Below are 22951 nucleotides of genomic sequence, written 5' to 3' on the forward strand. Positions count from 1 at the left end.
GATCTATCGCAATGACATCATTATAAGTATGACAATGTTTATTTCTCCATAGTTTATGCGAATTCCCATTCGTATGTGCAACATGTTTGGTCAACCCTGTTATGGCCCATATGTCAGAAAGTGTTTGTTTTGTTTTGAATGAATGAACTTGAATGCATATCTTCATCTTCTTCTAATTATATCTTAATTGATTTGCACCTACCAGCGTTCCAAGTAAAATGTCTCACTGGACATTATAATGTATGTGTCCAACAGTGATGCGGTTGTGTTTTGCTGAGTAGACTTTGGCTTCTGACTAGCTCTTACTGTGTGGCCCTGTACAGCTTCCTGCTGGTAAAGTGCTGTGGTAATGGAAGCTCTGCCGTTTGGACCATCTGGAGAGATATGTCTTCCAGGTCTTCACTGGCATCCATCGCAAAGGCTTTTATCAGCTGTACTGCTCTAGATGTGACTTTTTACCTCTATAATGAGTATCAGAAAGAATGCAGAAAAATAGGTGGAAAAAAAAAAATACCCACAAAATTAAATTGTATATTATTATATGAAAAGAGTTCACTCAAAAATGAAAATTCTGTCATCATTTACCCTCATGTCATGCTCTGTAAAGAGAAGGCTGAGAAGTTAAAAATAACAATAATTAAAAAAAAAATAATTCCGCCATCTGTATTTATACAATAGTGTTACAACATATAGACAGATCTCCTTCAGACAGTTTGTGATTTTTTAGGTTTGTGATGCATAACACTCATAGAGTATGTTTAACAGTTCTAATGGGTTGTACAAAGTGACTGCTAAGTGTCTTTGGTAATCATCTTTAGAAACAAATTACACTCCTTCACTTGGCTGAGGCTGAGTTATGTGCTCCTGGACTTCAACCAATGGCTCTGCTCATGACATCTTTCTGTTAGCATTCCAAAACACTTCCAGGTTACGATGCAGACTGTTGCTTTGCAGAAATTTTGGGTTGCATGAGAAATACTGTATGTTGGGAAGAAACTGCAGTTCACTGAGCTACAAGATACTCATAATTTAATGTATTTAAACCACAAGCTAGTAAGCTACCCTTTTGATAAAGCACTACTAGCAAAAACCTAGCCACACTGAAGCTAACGGCAGAAGGTCTGGATTCCATCGTAGTTTTGATTGGCCAAGGGCCGCCCAAGAGGAGGTCTGACTGACATGTAAAGCAACCAATCACAGTTGGTTTTGTTCATGTTTAGGGGCGTGAAAATGTAAAGTCGATGTCCCTACGATAACAGACCAGAGTGCTAAGTTTACTGCAACAATGGTGCCTCGAACTTTCCATACTTTTGAACATCCAGTGTTCAGTTGACACACACGACTCCAGGAAATCCTGTAGAATTCAACCAATCAGATGACAACTTCAAAACTCCCGAAGTGTTTCCCATTTTGTGTGCCATATGTGTCAGATGTTCAACCAATGGTTTGTCTGAGGCTGAGACTACACTGAAGCGAGTTAATGGTGGGAAAAACAAAGAAACCAAATGATTCAGTAAAATGGATCACACCTCCATACACTACAGGAGAGAGATTCTTGGGAAGCTAAGTTTTGTCAGCTATATGGGATGCAGCATTTTTCCAGGCACTACTACTTGTTTGACAAAGTTCTTACTGGGAAAAAAATATATATTTTATAACAGCCAAGCTTCTGTCATGGTGCTTAAAGGTGCCCAAGAATGCTTTTTCACAAGATGTAATATAAGTCTAAGGTGTCTCCTGAATGTGTCTGTGAAGTTTTAGCTCAAAATACCCCATATTTTGGGGCATCATTAACAATGCACTGATTTTTTTCAGCGCGCCGCCCCTTTAATTCGCGTGCTCCCTGCCACACGAGCTCTCGATTATATTACAGCACATTTACAAAGTTCACACAGCTGATATAACCCTCAAATGGATCTTTACAAGATGTTCATCATGCATGCTGTATGCATGCTTCGAATTATGTGAGTAAAGTATTTATATTTGATTCTCTATGAGTTTGAGGCTATATACTCTGTGGCTAACGGCTAATGCTACACTGTTGGAGAGATTTATAAAGAATGAAGTTGTGTTTGTGCATTATACAGACTGCAAGTGTTTAAAAAATGAAAATAGCGACGGCTCTTGTCTCCGTGAATTCAGTAAGAAACGATGGTAACTTCAACCACATTTAACAGTACATTAGCAACATGCTAACGAAACATTTAGAAAGACAATTTACAAATATCACTAAAAATATCATGTTATCATGGATCATGTCAGTTATTATTGCTCCATCTGCCATTTTTCGCTGTTGTTCTTGCTTGCTTACCTAGTCTGTTGATTCACCTGTGCAGATCCAGACGTTAACTGGCTGCCCTTGTCTAATGCCTTTCATAATGTTGGGAACATGGGCTAGCATATGCAAATATTGGGGCGTACACCCCGACTGTTACGCGTGTTTTCCAGAAGTCTTTTAAACAAATGAGATTTACATAAGAAAGAGAAAGCAATGGAGTTTGAAACTCAATGTATGTCTTTTCCATGTACTGAACTCTTGTTATTCAACTATGCCAAGGTAAATTCAAATTTTGAATCTAGGGCACCTTTAAAGGGGATAGTTCACCCCAAAATGAAAATTATCCCATAATTTACTCACCCTCAAGCCATCCTAGGTGTATATGACTTTCTTCTTTCAGTCAAACACAATCAGAGTTATATATAAAAAATATCATGTTTCTTCCAAGCTTTATAATGGTAGTGAAGCCCATATATATATATATATATATATATATATATATAAAACTATAATCACTGGCTTCCGGTAACAGCCGTACGCATTGAGTTACGGTGGAAGAGTGACCTCTGACCCGACCATGACGTAGGATGTAGGAGTATCGTAAGCTTGTGGTTCAAACAAATAGGGCTGTGCAAACTCAAGTTCCTCTTCTCTTATATTGAAATCCTCTGATATTTCTGTTTAAAAAGTCTTATTTTAGACTTCTAATTCGTGACCGGTGTTTTGCTTTGCTCTATCCTCTGTTCTTCTGTGTTCAGCAATATGTCATGCATCGGGTCAGAGGTCACTCTTCTGCCGGGTCAGAGGTCACTCTTCACTCTTCCCGCCCCCTCCTACACTATAAACAGACACTGAAGCTGCAGCTAAAATCAGTCATTTATTCACACATTTACTAGTTTCTACATGGTGAATGGCACATAGTGCACTATATAGAGAATAGGGAACAATTCAGACAGTGTAAATATGCTTTTGAACCGTCGCAGCGGGAGCACAGTCTGAAAAAAAAAGGGGCGAGGCTGTTTCAGTTGAAGTTACGTCAAACATTGAATAATGCTGCACGTTCCAAGACACTTCAGTGGGCCTTTAAAAATGTTGATCCTTTTGTACTGTCGCTGGTTTTAGTCAGATACCGTGAGCTCGTCTGTCTTTGCACGATTTATTCAATAGCAAAAGTGCCGATACCGAAATTGGATCTCATTTGAGCCGTTGAGCCAAAAAAAATGTACATGTTCAGGAACATCCGAAAAAGTTGATGAATGATGATGAAGTATTTGGGAGGGCCGATCCTCCCTCACATAAATGGGAGCTCCCTGCAGACAGCAGCTGGTATCCGTTCCACACCAGCAGTGCTCCGTCTCATCCCAGAGCAGGAAACTTTCGAAACAAGGCCATTACATACTTCAAGTGTTTCCATTTTCTCACTTCACTATCAAAGTTTTAGGGGTGACAACCCATTTAAATGCATGTTATTTTTCTTTGTGTGTACAGTATACAGGAATCACTCCAACTATTTTTTTTTATTATTATTATTATTACAAAGAATGCAATTCAGGAAAATAAAATTTTTGTTTGGAGTAATCTATTAATAATATTTAGAGAAAAAAAATAGCAGTTTTGTTAAAGGGATAGTTCACCCAAAAATGAACATTCTGTCATCATTTGCTCACCCTCAAGCTGTTCAAAACCTGTATGAGTTTCTTTCTTCTGTTGAGCACAAAAGAAGATATTTTGAAGAATGTTGGTAACCAGACAGTTGATGGACCCCATTGACTTCCATAGTAGTCAGTGGGATCCATCAATATTCCATATTCCTCAAAACATCTTCTTCTGTGTTGAACAGAAGAAAGAAACTCAGACAGGTTTGGAACAACTTGAAGGTGAGTAAATGATGACAGAATTTTCATTTTTGGGTGAAATATTTGAAAAACTTTAATGTGGTGTGACCAAAAAAGCCATGTGGTGCACCAAACATGAAGGGAAAAAAACAGAAAAAGGTTTCATTGAGAGGACTAAGAAGTCTCATAATATCAGAAAATGAAACTGAAAATGGCATGGTTGGTTTAGATTAAAAATGCCCCTAAAACGTAGAGGAAATTTACTGTGCAAGCAAGCAGCATGTTAACTAAAGTTTTCGGGTGCACTCAGACGTCACATAATGGAGCGTCAGCAGCATTCCACTGGAAACAAAAATCCTGCATCTTTTTATTTGATTTCCTGTCTTGTTGGTTTGTATTTGTGAGTGTTTGAGCACACATACACAAATGTATGTGTACATTCCTTCCGGGCGCTTGGACGGCACCATTGTGTCGCTGGGCAGAAGGCAGGAAGCAGGGCACACTGGAGGAGAAAAATTGTGGGGAATTCTGTGTTTTTAGAGGACATGTGGAGGACAAAGCTTGTGGATGTCAATTCAAGCTGATTATTTTTAGTGCTGGTTGTTAGTTAACAATCCATTCTTAGATTCCAGACTGCTAAAATAACTGTGATTTAGTCTTCAGACAAAAATTCTCCTTAGTCTTAGTCACATTTTAGTCATTTTAGTCTTTCATATTTTAGTCTAGTTTTAGTCGACGAAAAGTCATCACATTTTTGTCAATTACTTTTAGTCAAACTACAGTTACCAACATTAATTTTGATAGCTATTTTATATGTAGTCTTTAGTAGACAAAATAGTCATTATAATTTTTTCTCTTTAGACCAATTCATATAAGCGTATGAAAAATTTGAATCAAGGTAACAGGCTGTATTGACATTGCACTCTTGGCAGTAACACTTGTGCAATTGTACAGCTTTCAGTGGCTCTCAAACTTTTTAGAATGTCGTACCGCCTGTGGGATTTAACATTCTTCTGTGTACCCTCTCTTTTCCACTTAGACTGCAGTTACACTTTTCCATTAAGGGACAATATTTTTACCTTTATAAATACCTTTGTAAAATAAATAATGCCTTAAATCAAATTTAAAAATAAATAAATACAATAATGATAAAAATGAAATGATACTTTTAAATATTACATTAAAAATGCCAGTAGGTGGCGGTAAATCACTGTTTTTATGAGTGAATCATCGAGTCATTCATTCTTTCAGTATCAAAGCAAGCGGCTGTATTTATGAATGGATCACTGAATCATTGACGATTCGTTCAAAACCACAGATTCATTCACGAAACACAGCTTGTGTGCTGCAGTTCTGCTGTGGCTTTCGTTGCAAAATAGAACAAAAATACTGACAATACTGTTAATCACTTAATATCACCCTTTTGTTTGTTGAACTGTTGTATAAAATCAATATTCGGGATATTATATATTATATTCGGGCAATATGATCAACATTAAAAACAGTAACTCACAGAAGGGTATGTTTTTGTATCGAAGAGAGTTTTAATCTTAAATCTACATGCAGTCTAAGTGCTAAATCCCCACTTTCACAAATGTAACGTTATATTGTCGAGAACAGCACTAATGTAGCGCGATGCTGGCTTGTGTGGGTGCAGTCAGTTTTGACCGCAAAAGATGAGGTAATTTGATTGAATGTCGTGTATTTACGATATTTTACCTCCTAGAAATACATGTTCAGTTTTCATGTTATTTAACGGTGGAGTAGAATAAAATGAATGGCACTTTTCGCGTACGTCAGTTTGAGAGCCACTGCTGGATATCAGCCTGCACTTTGGTCCCAGATTTAGTCAGTAAACGAGCAGCGCAATATAGAGCTCTGATAGGGGTTTAAATTCTGGAAATCTGGCAACTGTAAGTGGACCGCTAGTAAAGACAGTCTGTAATGTTTTGTCTCCTTTATTCGACAAAAACAAAAAGTGATTTCAAAAAAGTGATTTTGTTAAAGTGTTTAGTCTTTTAGCCACATTTCAGTCTAGTCTTTTTTCGTCAACGATATTGCACATGTAGTTTTAGTCACATTATCGTTAAATGACATTGGTGTCGTCTCTCATCGCCTCGTCTTAGTCATGGAAAAAAAGGTCGTCAACGAACATTTTTCGTCATAGTTTTCGTTAATGAAATTAACACTGGTCCGTAGATACCAAGTGGAAAGTAGTGTTGTCACTTTACCAAAATATCAGCAGTTAATCCCAATACTAGTAAAATTAAATGATTATTGATGCCACAGCAAAAACTACTATGCTTTTGAACATACCCATGAGATGGTTGTTGTATTTTCTCTGTCATAACTGCACTGGTAATTGGTGTGAATTTTGTTAGTAGAGATGGATGCAGATTTAACAATTTCACAGTTTTGTTCATGCATTTTAAAACGTCTTGTAACCTTGGTAAGCCAAAGCAAGCCATTGCCAAACAGAGTGGTATTTCTTTCCGTGAAGAACTGGGTCAGTTTGTTTCACAAGAAGTTAAATGCATGTCCTAATGAATTTGTATGCTGGCAAACTTTCCACTGAGTTGATTATCACTTGTGTCATTTGAATTCAAGAGAGATTACACACACAGTTTGGGCAAATTTAAGTTTGCCCAAAATGTGCTTTTGATTTTGACACTTTGACAATCACATACAGAATGTTTGGCTCATATCGATCCATTCTTTTGAAAAGCGCTGCCATGCCAAATCCCATAGCGGAGCTCTGGGAATTTTATTTATTTTTTATTTTTATTGGCTTGGAACCACAAGCAAATAGTACATATTCAAAAATGTTATTACTAATCTCAGAACTATGGAAAGCCCATTCCCACCACTAAATAAAAAAATAAATAAAAATAAAAACAGTAATTGCGACTTTTTATCTCACAATTCTGACTTTTTTTCTCACAATTCTGACTTTATAACTCGCAATTGTGAGAAAAAAACTGTCAGAATTCTGAGATATAAACTCGCAGTTGTGATATAAAGTCACAATTCTGAATTTTTTCTTGCAATTCTGACTTTTTTCTCACAATCGCGAGTTATAAAGTCACAATTCTGATATAAACACAATTCACAATTGTGAGTTTATATCTCACAATTGTGAGAAAAAAAGTCAGAATTGCAAGAAAAAAATTCAGAATTGTGAATTTATATCACACAATTGAGTTTATATCTCACAATTCTGACTTTATAACTTGCAATTGTGAGAAAAAAAACAGAATTCTGAGACATAAACTTGCAATTGTGTGATATAGTCACAATTCAGAATTTTTTTCTTGCAATTCTGACTTTTTTTCTCGCAATTCTGACTATTTTTCTTGCAATTGCGAGTTTATATCTCAGAATTGTGACTTTATAACTCGCAATTGCGAGATAAAAAGTCATAATTTTGAGATAAAAAGTCACAATCACTGTTTTTAATTTTTTTATTTAGTGGCAATGTTTTACAAACATTTCAGCATATTTTCAGTTGTTAGTATGATACACAAAATCCTTTTCTCTAAAATATGTTTCATCTATATAAACATTTCATAGTGTTAATACTATCAACATTTTTATTTGCATCTCTTCTTGTTCAGTTTAATACATTTGTCTGTCATTTAATTCAAGTGATTAATCTTAATGATTAGTGGAACATCTATAGATTATAGATCTGGTCTGAAATTTCTAAAACAGATAACCAAACATAATGAACTACTGTTAAAGCATATGGAATTTACCTCAAGTGATATCTAAAAAGTGCTACTGAGGTTAACGTCTAGCTCGGCTTATTTGCGTGCAAGTTTTTCATTTGTTTGCTATTTTGAAGAAGAATTTTTCCATAGTTATGACAATCTAAAACCAAGGGGCCTGTCTTCGATTTATAAGCTGATCTGACCAGCCAAATTCTCATTCCATGACAAACACTATTTATTTTTAGGGTCTTTTGGGCTCATTCTCTCTCTTCTTGGCTTTCTTTTTTGGACATTTTCCGCTTGTAGTCTCTTTTTCTTATTCCCTCACCAAACTCTCACTCACTTTGTCAGTCTTATGTCTTGAAAAACCCAGACACCACAAAGTTTCCAAAGTGCAGTGCATGTTCTAAGTCTCTCAGTTTCTGACTGACAATTTGTGGTTTTGTCACCTTGTGTTATTCTCGCCTCGTGTACTTTTAACACATCTTGTCACATCTTTTACAGATTTGTCCACTGCAAAAAGAAAGTTTGCAGAGTCGCTGAACGAGTTTAAATTCCAGTGCATTGGCGATGCGGAAACAGATGATGAGATATGCATTGGTAAGATCACACTTTACCAACTTTACTTCTTTTGAATGTTTGATGTTAAAGTCAGTGTAATGAAAGAAAACTTCAGCACGAAACCAAAGTATCATCAGGATTATACTTCAGTTTTAACCCCAAAAATATTTTTCAATGTATACAAAGCATATGAGATCTATGAACACAACCTTAAAAACACCAGCTTCATTATTGTTACTTTGAAGAGAGAACAAATTGATCCACGGCCATCTGAATCCACTCCAGTTCTTACACAATGTACATTACAAGCTTTTAACTCAGATAGACAGATTTTACTGAGCACCGTCCACATGGCCATTTCATTGAGCATCTACTATGCCGCAATTAAACTAAGGTTTCAACTCAGCTTTTATGTATTTGCCATGATTCCTCTTGACAGTGTGGCATCAAGTGTTGGAACCTGTGGGAATTTTTGTGGCTTTCTGTAAGTCCTGGCACCTTACATGGAAACTTGCTGAAATCCTGCTTGGCTGAATCCGAAGAAGGAACAAGTATTGACTTGCCTTTCTTCTGATCTCATCTTCAATTGCAGCCTTGCAGTCTCTTACTTTCTGTTGACATTGTTCTTTATGAAGTTGAACATTAAAACCATAGGCCACAGCAGAGCCCGCTTTATTATATCTGGACTATGGAGTTTCTTAGTAAATGCATCCAGTGCATGTCTGAGGTTGAGTATCGGGAGAGATTTGATGAGTTAGCTGCTTTAGTTGTGATTATACTAGTGCCAAGCAGTGAAAGGCAAGCAACACTGTTACTTTTGCACATTGTTAGACATACGTGCACATGTTTGCTGCAGACATGAATGGCATATAATGCATCAGTTCTATATGGAGGTGTTTTATAACAATTTGATTTATGTTTTGCCTGGTGGACAATTAAAACAGGCAAAAAAAAGAAAGAAAAAATCCTCAAGACTTGCACTAAATAAAGACCTATCTAGGGACCACAATATCATTTTGATGATGGGTTTTCTTTTTGACTTAGCATAGCAAATACCATCCTAAAACCTTAGCAACACCCTGGCAACAGTCCAACCCTTGTGAAAAAGAAGTGCACTTAATCGTATCGAATGTGCAAATGCAATGTACTTCAGATCTTAAAAAAAAAAAAAAAACTACTTGAAGATAATATAATATTCATGAAATAAAAAGCCACAGACTACACTTTCATAAGCAGACTTTTAAAAACTGCACAGTAATAATGTCATATTAAATGTTTTACTATAAAGTAGGGCTGGGTATTGACACTCGAAATTTCATGATTCGATTTGATTACGATTCACAAGATTGTGATTCGATTATGATTCAATTTGATTTGATTATTTTAGATATATATCAGGTACTGTACATGGCAAATTTTCTCAACTTATCCTGTAAACTATCCAGGGGAGTCAGCTGGTACTACATTACTATAATATTGAAGGTTAAAATTAACTGATTTGTATACAAACTCTTAAATTACACTCAAGAAAGTTTTTAATAATAATAAAGTTATAACACTAACTATACAATTACATAATTATATTTCTACTCCGATTCATTTTTTGAAATATAAACATGGGGGCTGTCGTAAAAACTTGACGGACATTAAAAATTACAATGAATATGGTACACATATTTAACAATATGCTTGAGTTTTCTAGCTGACTAATGAGTTTATGGTCAATGAATATGGTTTTCCTGAGGTAGGCCTAAATGTGACGTTACGTGACATTGTTTACAAGCTGTTTTATTGACGTCTTCCCACGGTTGAAACACTGATTACATGAGCGATTACATGAGAATCAGATATTATATGGATTTCGGTAAATTGAAAAGTTACTCTATCATCTTTTAAAATACTTTCAGATGTTCATTCATATTTATTTCACGCTATAACTGGTATTAAAGCAGAGGAGATGATCAGTTACTGATATGTAACTGAAGCGCTACAGCGATCGTCAGGCCACATTAAACAGCGCCAAAACGGTTAATTTTTTAAAATTTCGTAATAAAATGAAACTTTGTTTCATATTAAAAGTATCAAAGCACAAAGCTTATTGCGATGTATTGGATGGGAGGCACATTACATCAATTATTCAACTGAAAACATAATCTTTTCTTGGGATTTAAGAATCGATATAGGTTCGTAAAAATGAGAATCGATTAAAATCAAGAAATCAATATTTTTTTTTTATTTTTATCCAGCCATACTTTAAAGTACATTTTAATTCATAGTTTTAATAAAGAAGTACACTTATTTTGATGTGTTGACTAACATACCAAAGCACATGTAAAGTAGGGGAGAGTGGGGTAAGATGAGCCACTGGGTAAATTGACCCACCCCTGTATCTTGGCAACCGTACCATTTTATTGTAATGCAACCATATATTTTAGAACCACCCATCATTTCTGCCAGACTGTGAAAAGGATAAGCACATGGGAGGAGTGGAAGTCGCTTATTTACTTTAAAAACTTTTTTTTTTTTGGCTTGTCAAAGCAAAATTTTAACATAACAGATGTAATGGCTGTTTCATCAATGCAAATTTATCCAGGTCTAAAAATATTTATGATGCATATTAGTGATTTAACAACGTATAAAACCATCCAAGTCATTTAGCTAAATATTATTCTGAATTGGTAAGCTAGCTAGCTTTTCCTAAAATGGCAGCTATGGGGCAAAGTGAGCCAAATGCTGTGGGGTAAATTGAGCCAGCGTTTTAACTGACCCCACGATAAGGCAATGAATTTAAGCTAAATCTGAAGTAAATACTGGTGTCATTTCAATGTAATATTACACAACTGGTTTAGTTTATCTTTATTTTCGAGTTTATTTGATAGGAACAGTGTACAAGTACACCAAATCCTTCTTCGATACGAACCAGAGGATGTTTAATCATATATATCTTTCCACCTGTAGTCCCTAATGGCCTAACATGGTCGACATTGTAGAAAAACTACCATGTCAAGAACCTTTTGATTAAAATGTTTATTAGTTTCAGTGACATTTATTCATTCTTATATAGTTTGTATTGAATTTTACTCAACAAACTCTCTGTTTAGTCTGTTTATGGGAAGGTTACAACTTTGATGTTCAACATATTGTTTCAGAAATGCAAACAATTAAACATACTGAAATTTCAACTTCATTTGGTTGGTTTTATGTTGTTTAATTTAGCTTTAAACAAAATAAATATTTTTACAAAGAATTTTGTAAAAAAAGGAAATTTGATTATTAAATTAGTTTTTAAAATAGGTACATTATCTTTAAAATTTCACATGGGTTTGATTCAGATTCAGTTAGATGGTCAGTTTACACCCACCTACTGACTCGGCTCAACTTACCCCTAACCTGGGGTAAGTTGAGCCATAGGAACACTTTTTTATAAGAAGCCATATTTTTAGAACCCTTTGACATAGATGTATTCTGATCATTTAAAATGATAGGAAACATCCTGAAATTACTTTAAATACTTTCATTGTACTTCTACCTCATTTTCCCTTATCTTGAGGACCACTTAAGTAAAAAATGGCTCATCTTACCCCACTCTCCCCTAGTTGATTATATTTTTAACTAGTGTGTTCTTTGATATTACGTTTATAGTTTATAGATTTTAAATCTGCTAAATTGCAACATCTTCATTACAAATCTGTAATTACAAATATATTCAGATACACGAAATTAAGTATATTTTAGTTTACCATAAATGCCTGTAGCTACATTCGGCTGTACACTTTAACCATATTTAAAAGAGAATAGTAGTAATTATAAACTGACACATAAAGATGTACTCTAAAAGTATGTTGAAGTGTAAGGGACAACACATTATCGTTGTGTTTTACATGGGCAAGCACATTTTCTTCAGAAAAAATACAGAATCTAGTTGTATTTTTTAAAACCATAGGCACGGATACAAACATTTGGTTAATTTTAGTTTTTTTTTTTTTTTCTCCCCTTTGTTTTTCTAGTCATATGTGTTAAACACAGTCTATGTAGAAGTTGGTATTTGGCCACTGGTATTTTGTAACAGCACTAAACACATGGTAGATCTGTGCTGTCACCTTCTCATGGTTGTCACACGGACATATTATGCTTGTTGAACAAACATGAAGTCTGGGTTTCCGTGGTGAATTATAAAATGACAAATGTCTGACTTCAGTGCTTGTAGATGCAAATTTTAAGTGACGTGAAGGCCGAGTATGGTACTCAGAATTTGTCCTCTGTATTTAAGTTAGTGCACACACATTAGGAGCAGTGACACACACAAATTAAAGTAATATGGTTAAGATGTTGTGTGTGACCACAAGTCTCATATTTTTTCTTTCTAAGCTAAATCACTTCAGGAGTTTGCTGGAGTCTTACAGAACCTGGAAGATGAGAGGACACGAATGGTGAGTTGGTTTCTTCTTCATCATCATTATCATTATGTGTATCACTAACAGTTTAAAGGAAGAGTTCACTCAAAAATGAAACTTATTGTTCCAAACCTGTATGACTTCCATAAAGAACCTGTTGGACAGTATGATATATACTTTGGAAATCTGTCAGCTGGTAGAGATTCTGCTATAGCATTAATACCATGGTGCTACTGACAAAATCAAGCAGAAAACCACTGCTAACTGTCACATTGTAGGGCTTTGTGAGCTCATGAGTGTGATTTTGTTTTTCACACTTGTCCGGTGTAGATACTGTGTAACTGCAGGTGGTTAATATATGCAAAGATGCAACTTGCTGCAACTTGCTGATGCACGCTCACGCCATCAGATATATCAGGTATCAATATCTATATCCAACAGTCCAGGATTTATGTATGTGTAACGCATTATAAGTAATGCGAGTTACGTAATCAGATTACTTTTTTAAAGTAACTGGTAAAGTAACACTCATGCATTACTTTTAAATTTACAAATATCTGAGTTACTTTTTCAATTACGTTACTTAGTTTTCCCATTTATTGACTGATAGCTATTCTGTCCTCTTGTTGAGAGAAATAGGAGTAAGTGCAGAGACGTTGTGTGCGCTGTGTGAACATGATGGGTATTGAAGTGTCTTTGCTGCTGTCTTTTGATGGCAAGGCAAGGCAATTTTATTTGTATAGCACATTTCATACACAATGGTAATTCAAAGTGCTTTACATAAAGAAGAAGAATAAAAATAGAACATAAGGAATAGAAATAACAGTAAAAACAGAGAATTTTACTATCTGGATGGATGAGCTAGGAAGTCTTAGGGAGTTTTTGTTGTTGTTGTTGTTGTCCGTCAGAGTGGATCTAAACAGATCTATCCATCAGAGCAGATCTAAATGGATCTTCCTCACACGACAGGACTGCTATGGTCTTTTCTGCTATAGGCTGTCTTATGGTCTTTTTGGGAAGACCAGTGAGGAGCCCATTACAATAATCCACCTCTGCTGGTGATGAAAGCATGAACAAGTTTCTCTAAGTCTTGACTGGAGACAAAACATCTAATTCTTGTAATATTTTTGAGATGATAATATGCTGATTTAGTTATTGTCTTTACATGGCTACTGAAACTCAGGTCTGACTACAAAATCACACCAAGATTCCTGACTTGATTTTTAGCTGTTTGACCCCTAGAGTGAAGGTACATGTTCACTTTGAGAACTTCATCTTCGTTTCCAAACACAATGACTTCAGTTTTGTCTTTGTTTAAAGGTGCCATTGAACGTTTTATTATAAGATGTAATATAAGTCTAAGGTGTCCCCTGAATGTGTCTGTGAAGTTTCAACTCAAAATACCCCATAGATTTTTTTTTTAATACATTTTAACTGCCTATTTTGGGGCATCATTAGAAATGCACCGATTTAGGCTGCGGCCCCTTTAATTCCTCACGCTCCCCGCCCCCGGAGCTCGCGCTTGCCTTAAACAGCATAAACAAAGTTCACACAGCTAATATAACCCTCAAAATGGATCTTTGCAAAGTGTTCGTCATGCATGCTGCATGCATACATCAGATCATGTGAGTATAGTATTTATTTGGATGTTTACATTTGATTCTGAATGAGTTTGATAGTGCTCCGTGGCTAAAGCTAACATTACACACTGTTGGAGAGATTTATAAAGAATGAAGTTGTGTTTATGAATTATACAGACTGCAAGTGTTTAAAAATGAAAATAGCGATGGCTCTTGTCTCCGTGAATACAGTAAGCAAATGATGGTAACTTTAACCACATTTAACAGTACATTATCAACATGCTAACGAAACATTTAGAAAGACAAATTACAATTATCACTAAAAATATCATGATATCATGGATCATGTCAGTTATTATTGCTCCATCTGCCATTTTTCACTATTGTTCTTGCTTGCTTACCTAGTCTGATGATTCAGCTGTGCACATGCAGACGTTTTGCCCTTGTGTAATGCCTTGAACATGAGCTGGCATATGCAAATATTGGGGGTGTACATATTAATGATCCCGACTGTTACGTAACAGTCGGTGTTATGTTGAGATTCGCCTGTTCCTCTGAGGTCTTTTAACAAATGAGATTTACATAAGAAGGAGGAAATAATGGTGTTTGAGACTCACTGTATGTCATTTCCATGTACTGAACTCTTGTTATTCAACTATGCCAAGGTAAATTCAAATTTTCCATTCGATGGCACCTTTAACTGAAGGAAGTTTAGGCACATCCAATTTTTAATTTCGTCAATGCACTGGCACAGGGAGTCAATGGGGCTGTAGTCATTAGGTGATAGGGCTAGGTAAATTTGGGTGTCATCTGCATAGCTGTGAAATGCAATTTGTTTTTTCTCATTATTTGGCTCAGTGGCAGCATATATAGGTTGAACAGGAGGGGTGCAAGTATTGAACCTTGAGGGACTAATAACCTCTCCCTTCTCCCTTCCCTTCTCCCTTCTTGATAATCCAATTCAACCATTCACTAAAAATGCTGGGTTAAAAACAACCCAAGTTGGGTTGAAAATGGACAAACCCAAGTGATTGGGTTGTTTTAACCCAGCGGTTGGGTTAAATGTTTGACCAACGTGCTGGGCAGTTTTATTAACCCAGCTATTGTTTAAACATTACTAAATGGCTGGATGCCATAAAATGAACCCAAAAATAGGTTGGAAATTAAAAATCAGACACATAATTACTAGAGGCAACAATAATAATCAAAAGGTGAACATTTATTAATAAGAAATTTAATAAATGTTTATTGTTTAATTATTATTCATTAAACTTATTATAAATGTTAATTTATTAAACATATTTTGGGTTCATTTTAAGCAAGCAATACAGTAATTTTTAAACAATAGTTGCGATAAATAAAACTACCCAGCAGGTTAAACCACTGGGTTAAAACAACCCAGTTGCTGGGTTTGTCCATTTTCCACCCAACTTCATCATTTTTCAGTGTACGAATAAGCAAAAATGACTTAGATAAACATCACATTTGTGTTTCAGTTTTATTTTTATTGCTATTTATGGACCATATAATAACTGTGATTACACAGTTTTGTCAGTTTTGTCAGTTTTGGATCTAAGTAATTAAAGGAACTCTGCGACTTTTGTCTCCTCAGATAGAAAATGCCAGTGATGTGTTGATCACACCGCTGGAGCGCTTCAGGAAGGAGCAGATTGCCGCTGCGAAGGTGAGTAGAAGTTCCTGTTTAAACCGCTTTATGCTGTTATGGTATTCATAGTAGAAAGAGGCCTCCAGGCATCACGTAACAGTTTTCAGTTATCAGTGGCATTGAAGAAGTACCCTGTTCAAAGGCAAATTTGTCTCTATTGATTAATGTTACAGAGTCAAAATGTGCAGATTCCATATATGCAGAGCAATTACAGATCAAAGTGTTTCTAAGAAACTGCCTTAACTTTTTGAACAGCACTGCCATCTGTTGGTTATGTTGTGTAAGCACTCGTGTGTTCATTATAAAAATAAACAGATGTAATTAATCTGCTAACTTGATACAGTACATATAACAGGTTGTGCATTTATTAAAGAAAAAAAAAAAAAAAAGATTAAAATTTAATGCCAAACAGTGTTGAAATTTTACAGCTCATTCACTGCTTGCAGGTGATTGATTCCTGAGTGACAAATCTGATTCTTGCACACCCTAATGGCATTTGTCTATTGCTGCGGATGTGCATCTGGTTATTAGGCTATTACGGGTGTCTGGAGTTCAGACAAGGCCCTTAAGAGTTTTTAAAGTACATAGCAACAAATAAAAAGAATGAGCCCTTGTTCCTATTCTATATTGTGCCCTTGTGAACAATCAGTACACTTTAGCATACTTTTAAAAAGAGTACTTATTATGGACATAATATATTTTTTAAAAAAGAACTTAAATGTAAACTGAATATAATTTTTTAGACACTTAAAGGGGACCTACTGTGCTATTTTAATTTGAACTTTTCTTTTAAAGAGTTAGTTCATTCTGTTAAAACTTTCATTCATCTTTGAACACAAATGAAGATATTTTTAATGAAATCTGAGATATTTCTGTCCCTCTATTAACAGACATCGCAACTACCACTTTGATGCTTCAAAAAGTTCATAAAGAGATCTTAAAGGTCCCGTTTTTCGTGGTTTTTTGAAGCTTTGATTGTGTTTATAGTGTGCAATATAACATGTGTTCCTGTTTCGCGTGTAAAAAAACACAGTATTTTTCACATAATTTACTTATCTGTATACCGCTGTTTCCACTGTCATAAAAACGGGCTGATGACTTCCTTGTTCTATGAAGTCTCTCCTTCAGAAATACATAACGAGTTCTGATTGTGCCAGCGGTTCCTGTGTTGTGATTCGACAGCAGCTTAGCGAACCTTGCCCGGAAAGGTCACGCCTCTTACCATAACGTGGAGATGCACGCGCTCAGTGTTATTGTAAACATGTCTTTAATTTTACCCTATCAATTTGAGCCGGAATCAGACCCGGTGATTGGACTGCGGGATGAAAATAACAGCGTTTCGACGACATGGCGACAAACACACTCTACAAACGCAACTCTTGTGTATTCCTGTGGGCGGAGGTTAGTCAAAAAACTGTTTTAGTGACGTCATTAAAGAAGGAAGTAGAGGGATGTAGTCCAAACTGGCCGTTCGATGTAGGCGACTTCTGTTAAATAAAATATCTCGCTTGGCATTGAACTTTGAGCTTTAAAATTTTACAGATTTTATTTATACTCTAACAACAACATTACACACTAACTAAAGTTTGAAACATGGGATCACGAAGAACGGGACCTTTAAAACGAATCCATATGAATTGAGTGGTTTAGTCCACATTTTCTGAAAAGACACGATTGCTTTATATGATGAAGAGTTAATTTAGGCTTATATTCACCTACAAAAATGATCAGTGCACACATCAGTTATGGCAAACAGAAGCTCGAGCATGATGTGCGAGAACCAATGAGGTTCATTCTCGTGTTACGCAGCACGTTTGAGCTTCAGCAAGAACCAATGAGGTTCATTCTCGTGTTATGCAGCACGTTCGAGCTTCAGCAAGAACCAATGAGGTTCATTCTCGTGTTACGCAACACGTTTGAGCTTCAGCAAGAACCAATGAGGTTCCATTCTCGTGTTACACAACACGTTTGAGCTTCAGCAAGAACCAATGACTTTAATTCTCATGTTATGCAGCACGTTTGAGCTTCAGCAAGAAATAATGAGGTTCATTCTCGTGTTACATAGCATGTTTGAGCTTCAGCAAGAACCAATGAGGTTCATTCTTGTGTTATGCAGCACGTTCGAGTTTCAGCAAGAACCAATGAGGTTCATTCTCGTGTTACACAGCACGTTTGAGCTTCAGCAAGAAATAATGAGGTTCATTCCCGTGTTACATAGCATCTTTGAGCTTCAGCAAGAACCAATGAGGTTCATTCTCGTGTTACGCAGCACGTTTGAGCTTCAGCAAGAACCAATGAGATTCATTCTCGTGTTACGCAGGACGTTTGAGCTTCCGCGAGATCTGATGAGATTTGTTCTTGTGTGTCAAGCTGTACATTTGAGGTTTTGTTTATGTTCACTGATTAATGTTTATATGTTTTTCTTAACCTGCTTGAAATGACCATAAACATTACAGATAATGTCCGAAGTAACAATTAATTTACATACAGTACATATATCATAAAAAACGAATCCTGTCCCACTAATGCAAATCAGGTAATTTTAGGTCAAGGTTTTGGCTGTAAGTCAATGATGTCCTCTGTCGGTTGGGAATAGCAATATGGCCGCTAAAAACCTCTGGTGGTCTTCACCACCTGCTGGTAGTTTAACACAATGAGCAATCCATTCATTTATACAGACCAGTGCTCTCAATGCTTTTTCCAGTCTGCTGTCAATCCCACAAATCACTGTATGAGCGTCAAGCTCAACTCCCATAGAAATGAACTGAAAATGCTTGCTCTGCTCTGCTCACTCCGTGTCAGTAGACAAGCACTGTTTGGAAAAAGGAGTATGTCCCAAAGCTTGTTTACTATTCTGCTACACACTCAAAGGTACTTTTTCTTCTCAAAAAATTGGGATTTGGGATGCAGCTATGGTTTTCTTTGTCACTGTTTTGCCTGTGTTTTATTCTAGTTCATCATTAGTTGTCATGGTTTCTGATTAGATACACACCTGTTTCTTGTTCTGTTGATCATTCCCTCTGTGTGTTTAAGCTTTCAGTTTTCTCAGTTCTGTGTTTCGAGTTAACATTAATGGTTCTCCATCACGCATATCTCTGGTGGATTTAATATACGCTCACCAAAAGAGTATTTAAACATAATGATTTAAAATGTTAAAAAGTAAACCATTTAATTTTATATTAAATGCACATTAGTGCACATTCACTGCAAGCACACTTTGTTTCCACAAGGGTGGAATAACAGACATTTAGATGTTTCATTCAAAATGTAAAATATATTCAATTTAAAATTGAATTTACATGCACCCATACAGTACATACATGGCAAGTCTCCTCACATAGGCTAACTTCATGGCTGTTGTCTGTTTGAGTTGACTCAGAGTTTGCATTTTTATCCCATAGGAGGCCAAAAAGAAATATGATAAAGAGACGGAGAAGTACTGTACAGTGTTGGAGAAACATCTCAGTCTGTCCGCCAAGAAGAAGGAAGCACACCTTCATGAAGTATGTTCTGCTCTCTGTGCCAATTCATGTTGACATAATGACTATTTTGCATGCTGTGGTACTTAAAGACTGGCAATTGTTTGATTTGACAAATGTTATGTTGATGCACAATATTTCTTATTAAAACACGAAACTGGGGGGGCAGACATATCATAAGGCTTGTCTTAATTTGTAATAGCCAATGCCTTTGGTTTACACACTGCCATTTTACACAGGGACTAAAAGCCACAAACCCCAAATTTGATCTCATGTGGATTGTTGCTTGATTTTCTAAACAAATTTCCCCCAGGCGGATAACCAGGTGGACCATGTGAGGCAACACTTCTATGAGGTCTCGCTGGAATATGTCTTCAAAGTGCAGGAAGTTCAGGAAAGGAAAATGTTCGAATTTGTGGAGCCGGTAAAACCTCATCACATTTTATTGCAGTGGTTCTTCAAAAATACAATAGCACTACCAAAAAACATGGTATCCCATGGTAGTGTCTGGTACTTTTTTGTTAAAGTGCTTATAATTTTCAATGAAATTAAATTTACTAAATATAATTACAATTATACATCTTTAAAATGATATTGTGTTTCCTCTTCACAACAGCTGCTTTCCTCTTTGTTGTTGTGTGTAGTTGCTGGCTTTTCTACAGGGTCTATTTACATATTACCATCATGGGTACGAACTCGCCAAAGACTTCAACCATTTCAAGACAGACCTCACTATCAGCATTCAAAATGTGAGTCTATTTCTTACAACAGACCCTCACAGATATCGATGCTTCATTTCTAATGAAGTCATATACAGCTACGAGTACGAGCACACGTAAGAATTTTGCAGTGTAGAATTTTTTTTTTTACAGTAAGCGGCAAGTTTTCACAAGCATTGTCCAATCATCCTTCTCCTTAAATTGTCTTTGCGGTCTTTCAGACGCGGAACCGGTTTGAGAGCACGCGTTCAGAGGTGGAATGTTTGATGAAGAAGATGAAGGAAAACCCACACGAACACAAGAGCATCAGTCCACACACAATGGAGGGATACCTGTTTGTGCAGGAGAAACGTAAGTGAAAAGTGTGGAGCTTCTCTCTTGTTTCAAGACAAGAGAGTTTCATTTCCAGTTACTAATACTAATAGAGCCCCAACATTCAGAGACATATCTGTTTGCATGGACACAGAAATTGCGGCAAAACAGCTCTACTATGAAGCATTGCGAATGATGTCATTAAAGGGTTAGTTCATCCAAAAATTAAACTTCTGTCATTAATTACTCACCCTCATGTCATTCTTTTGAAAACAAATGAAGATCTTTTTATAACTTCCACTTTGATGCTTCAAAAAGTTCATAAAGAGATCATAAAACTAATTCATATGAATTGAGCAGTTTAGTCTAAATTTTCTGAAGCGACTCGATCGCTTTATATAATGAATAGATTTAATTTAGGCTTTTATTCACAATTAGGGCTGCACAACGATTAATCGCGATTAATCGTTTGCAAAATAAAAGTCTGTGTTAACGTAATAAATGTGTGTGTCCTGTGTATAATAATTATGTATATATAAATACACACACATACATATGTATATTTAAGAAAAATTTTATATTTATATCTAAAATATTTATATTTATATATAATATAAAATATATTTAATATATATATATTTATTTATACATGCATATATTTCTTACATTTATACATGTATGTGTGTGTATTTACATAATTATTATACACAGGACACACACATTTTTACGTAAACAGACTTTTATTTTTCAAATGATTAATCGCGATTAATCGTTGTGCAGCCCTATTCACAATAAACATTGATCAGCGAACAAACAGAAGCTCAATCGTGCTGCGTTACACCAGAATGAACCTCATTGGTTCTCGAACATGCTTGAGTTTCCGTTTACCACGACTGATGTGTGAGTTGATGAATGTTTATATGGTAAATATTAGGGCTGGGTAAAAAATATCGATTTCTTGATTTTAATCGATTCTTATTTTTACGAAGCAATATCGATTCTTAAATCCCAAGAATGGATTAGTCTAGTATGTTTTCAGTTGATGAATGAACAGAACATGTAGCGCCTCCCATACAATAAATCACAATAATCTTTATGCTTGTTACTTTTTATATGAAGCAAAGTCTCCGATTTCAAATCACATCCATCTTTGTTATGAAATTAAAAAAATAAATACCGTTTTGGCGCTGTTTAATGTGGCGTGACAGATCGATTAAAGAGTTAGTTAAAGAGAAGCGGCAGCACGAAGTGCATGTGAACATCCTCTCCTCCACTTAATTAATACCAGTAACAGCGCGAAATAAACATGCATGAACATCTGAAAGTATGTTAAAAGATACAGTACAACTTACCGAAATCTGTATCATGTCCCGTGTAATTGCTCAATCAGTGTTTCAACCGCAGAAAGACGTCAGTAAAACAGCTTATAAACAATGTCACATAACGTCACATTTACCTCAGAAAAACATTCAGTGACCATAAACTCATTAGTCAGATAGAAAAATGAACTCTAGAGAGGAGCATTCTGATAAATATATGCACCGTTACATATTCATTATATTTTTTAATGTTCTTCAATATTTAATGCATGTTTGAATAAATCAGTTATGACAGCCACGATTTAAATGTTTAAATGTGTAATTTAAGTGTTTGTATATAAATAAGTTACTTTTAACCTTCAATATTATAATAAAGACTCCCATGTATAGTTTACAGCATTAGTTGAGAGATTTATTTTTCCTCTAGAACATTTGCCATGTATTGTATCTGATACATCCAAAATAATTGAATTGAATCGCAAGCATGTGAATAGAAATCGAACTGAATAGTGAAATTGTGTCAATACCCAGCCCTAGTAAATATACAGTAATTAGGTTTTTCATCTGAGATATATATTTTATTTATTTATATTTATTCAGTAACTGAAAACATTTGTTTAAAGGGCAAGTAACAGAATTGATGATGCAAACATAAGACTTAAAAGTTCTGCTGTACAGCAGCTGTAGCAAAATAATAATTTTAGCTGAAGTTCATTAAATATTAAACCAGTTCAAGAGTCGTTATACTCAGTTCAACTCAAGGTTTGTTCTCACCCTATTGCGTCAGTGCAGTTAAATCAGAAATATTGCTTAATATTAAGGGTACGCTTACACGACAATGATGTACTAAAAACAGAAAAGCTTTTCTTGGTAAAAATAAGTTAGTCCCTAATCCTGTCCTTCGGCTCAATTTGGCCCGTCATAGGAAATGAATAGGAAGTACAAAAGAATTCTATTTATTTGCTCTATTTAGAATCTTCATAGAGTCCCTATTGGCCACAATGACTAAATAAATACATGATCCATTATGATGTTTTCATTAGAATTGGACTGAAAGGATGTCCTTTTTTTGTGAAATAATGTACAATGCATTTGAAG

At 35.5% G+C, this 22951-nt stretch overlaps 1 protein-coding gene across 5 annotated transcripts in view; it reads left to right on the plus strand.

The window, feature by feature from the left end:
• LOC125252902 (rho GTPase-activating protein 26-like) overlaps nt 1–22951 on the plus strand; it is a 126728-nt gene that overhangs the window by 41562 nt on the left and 62215 nt on the right. For all 5 annotated transcript variants that reach the window (XM_048166562.1, XM_048166560.1, XM_048166564.1 and 2 more), the window contains exons 2-8: nt 8328–8423; nt 12753–12814; nt 15971–16042; nt 19426–19527; nt 19817–19927; nt 20148–20252; nt 20444–20573. In XM_048166562.1, the coding sequence (XP_048022519.1) occupies nt 8328–8423; nt 12753–12814; nt 15971–16042; nt 19426–19527; nt 19817–19927; nt 20148–20252; nt 20444–20573 (678 nt within the window). The remainder of the gene's footprint in view (nt 1–8327; nt 8424–12752; nt 12815–15970; nt 16043–19425; nt 19528–19816; nt 19928–20147; nt 20253–20443; nt 20574–22951) is intronic.

This window comes from Megalobrama amblycephala, linkage group LG18 (assembly GCF_018812025.1).
Source record: "Megalobrama amblycephala isolate DHTTF-2021 linkage group LG18, ASM1881202v1, whole genome shotgun sequence".
NCBI lineage: Eukaryota > Metazoa > Chordata > Actinopteri > Cypriniformes > Xenocyprididae > Megalobrama > Megalobrama amblycephala.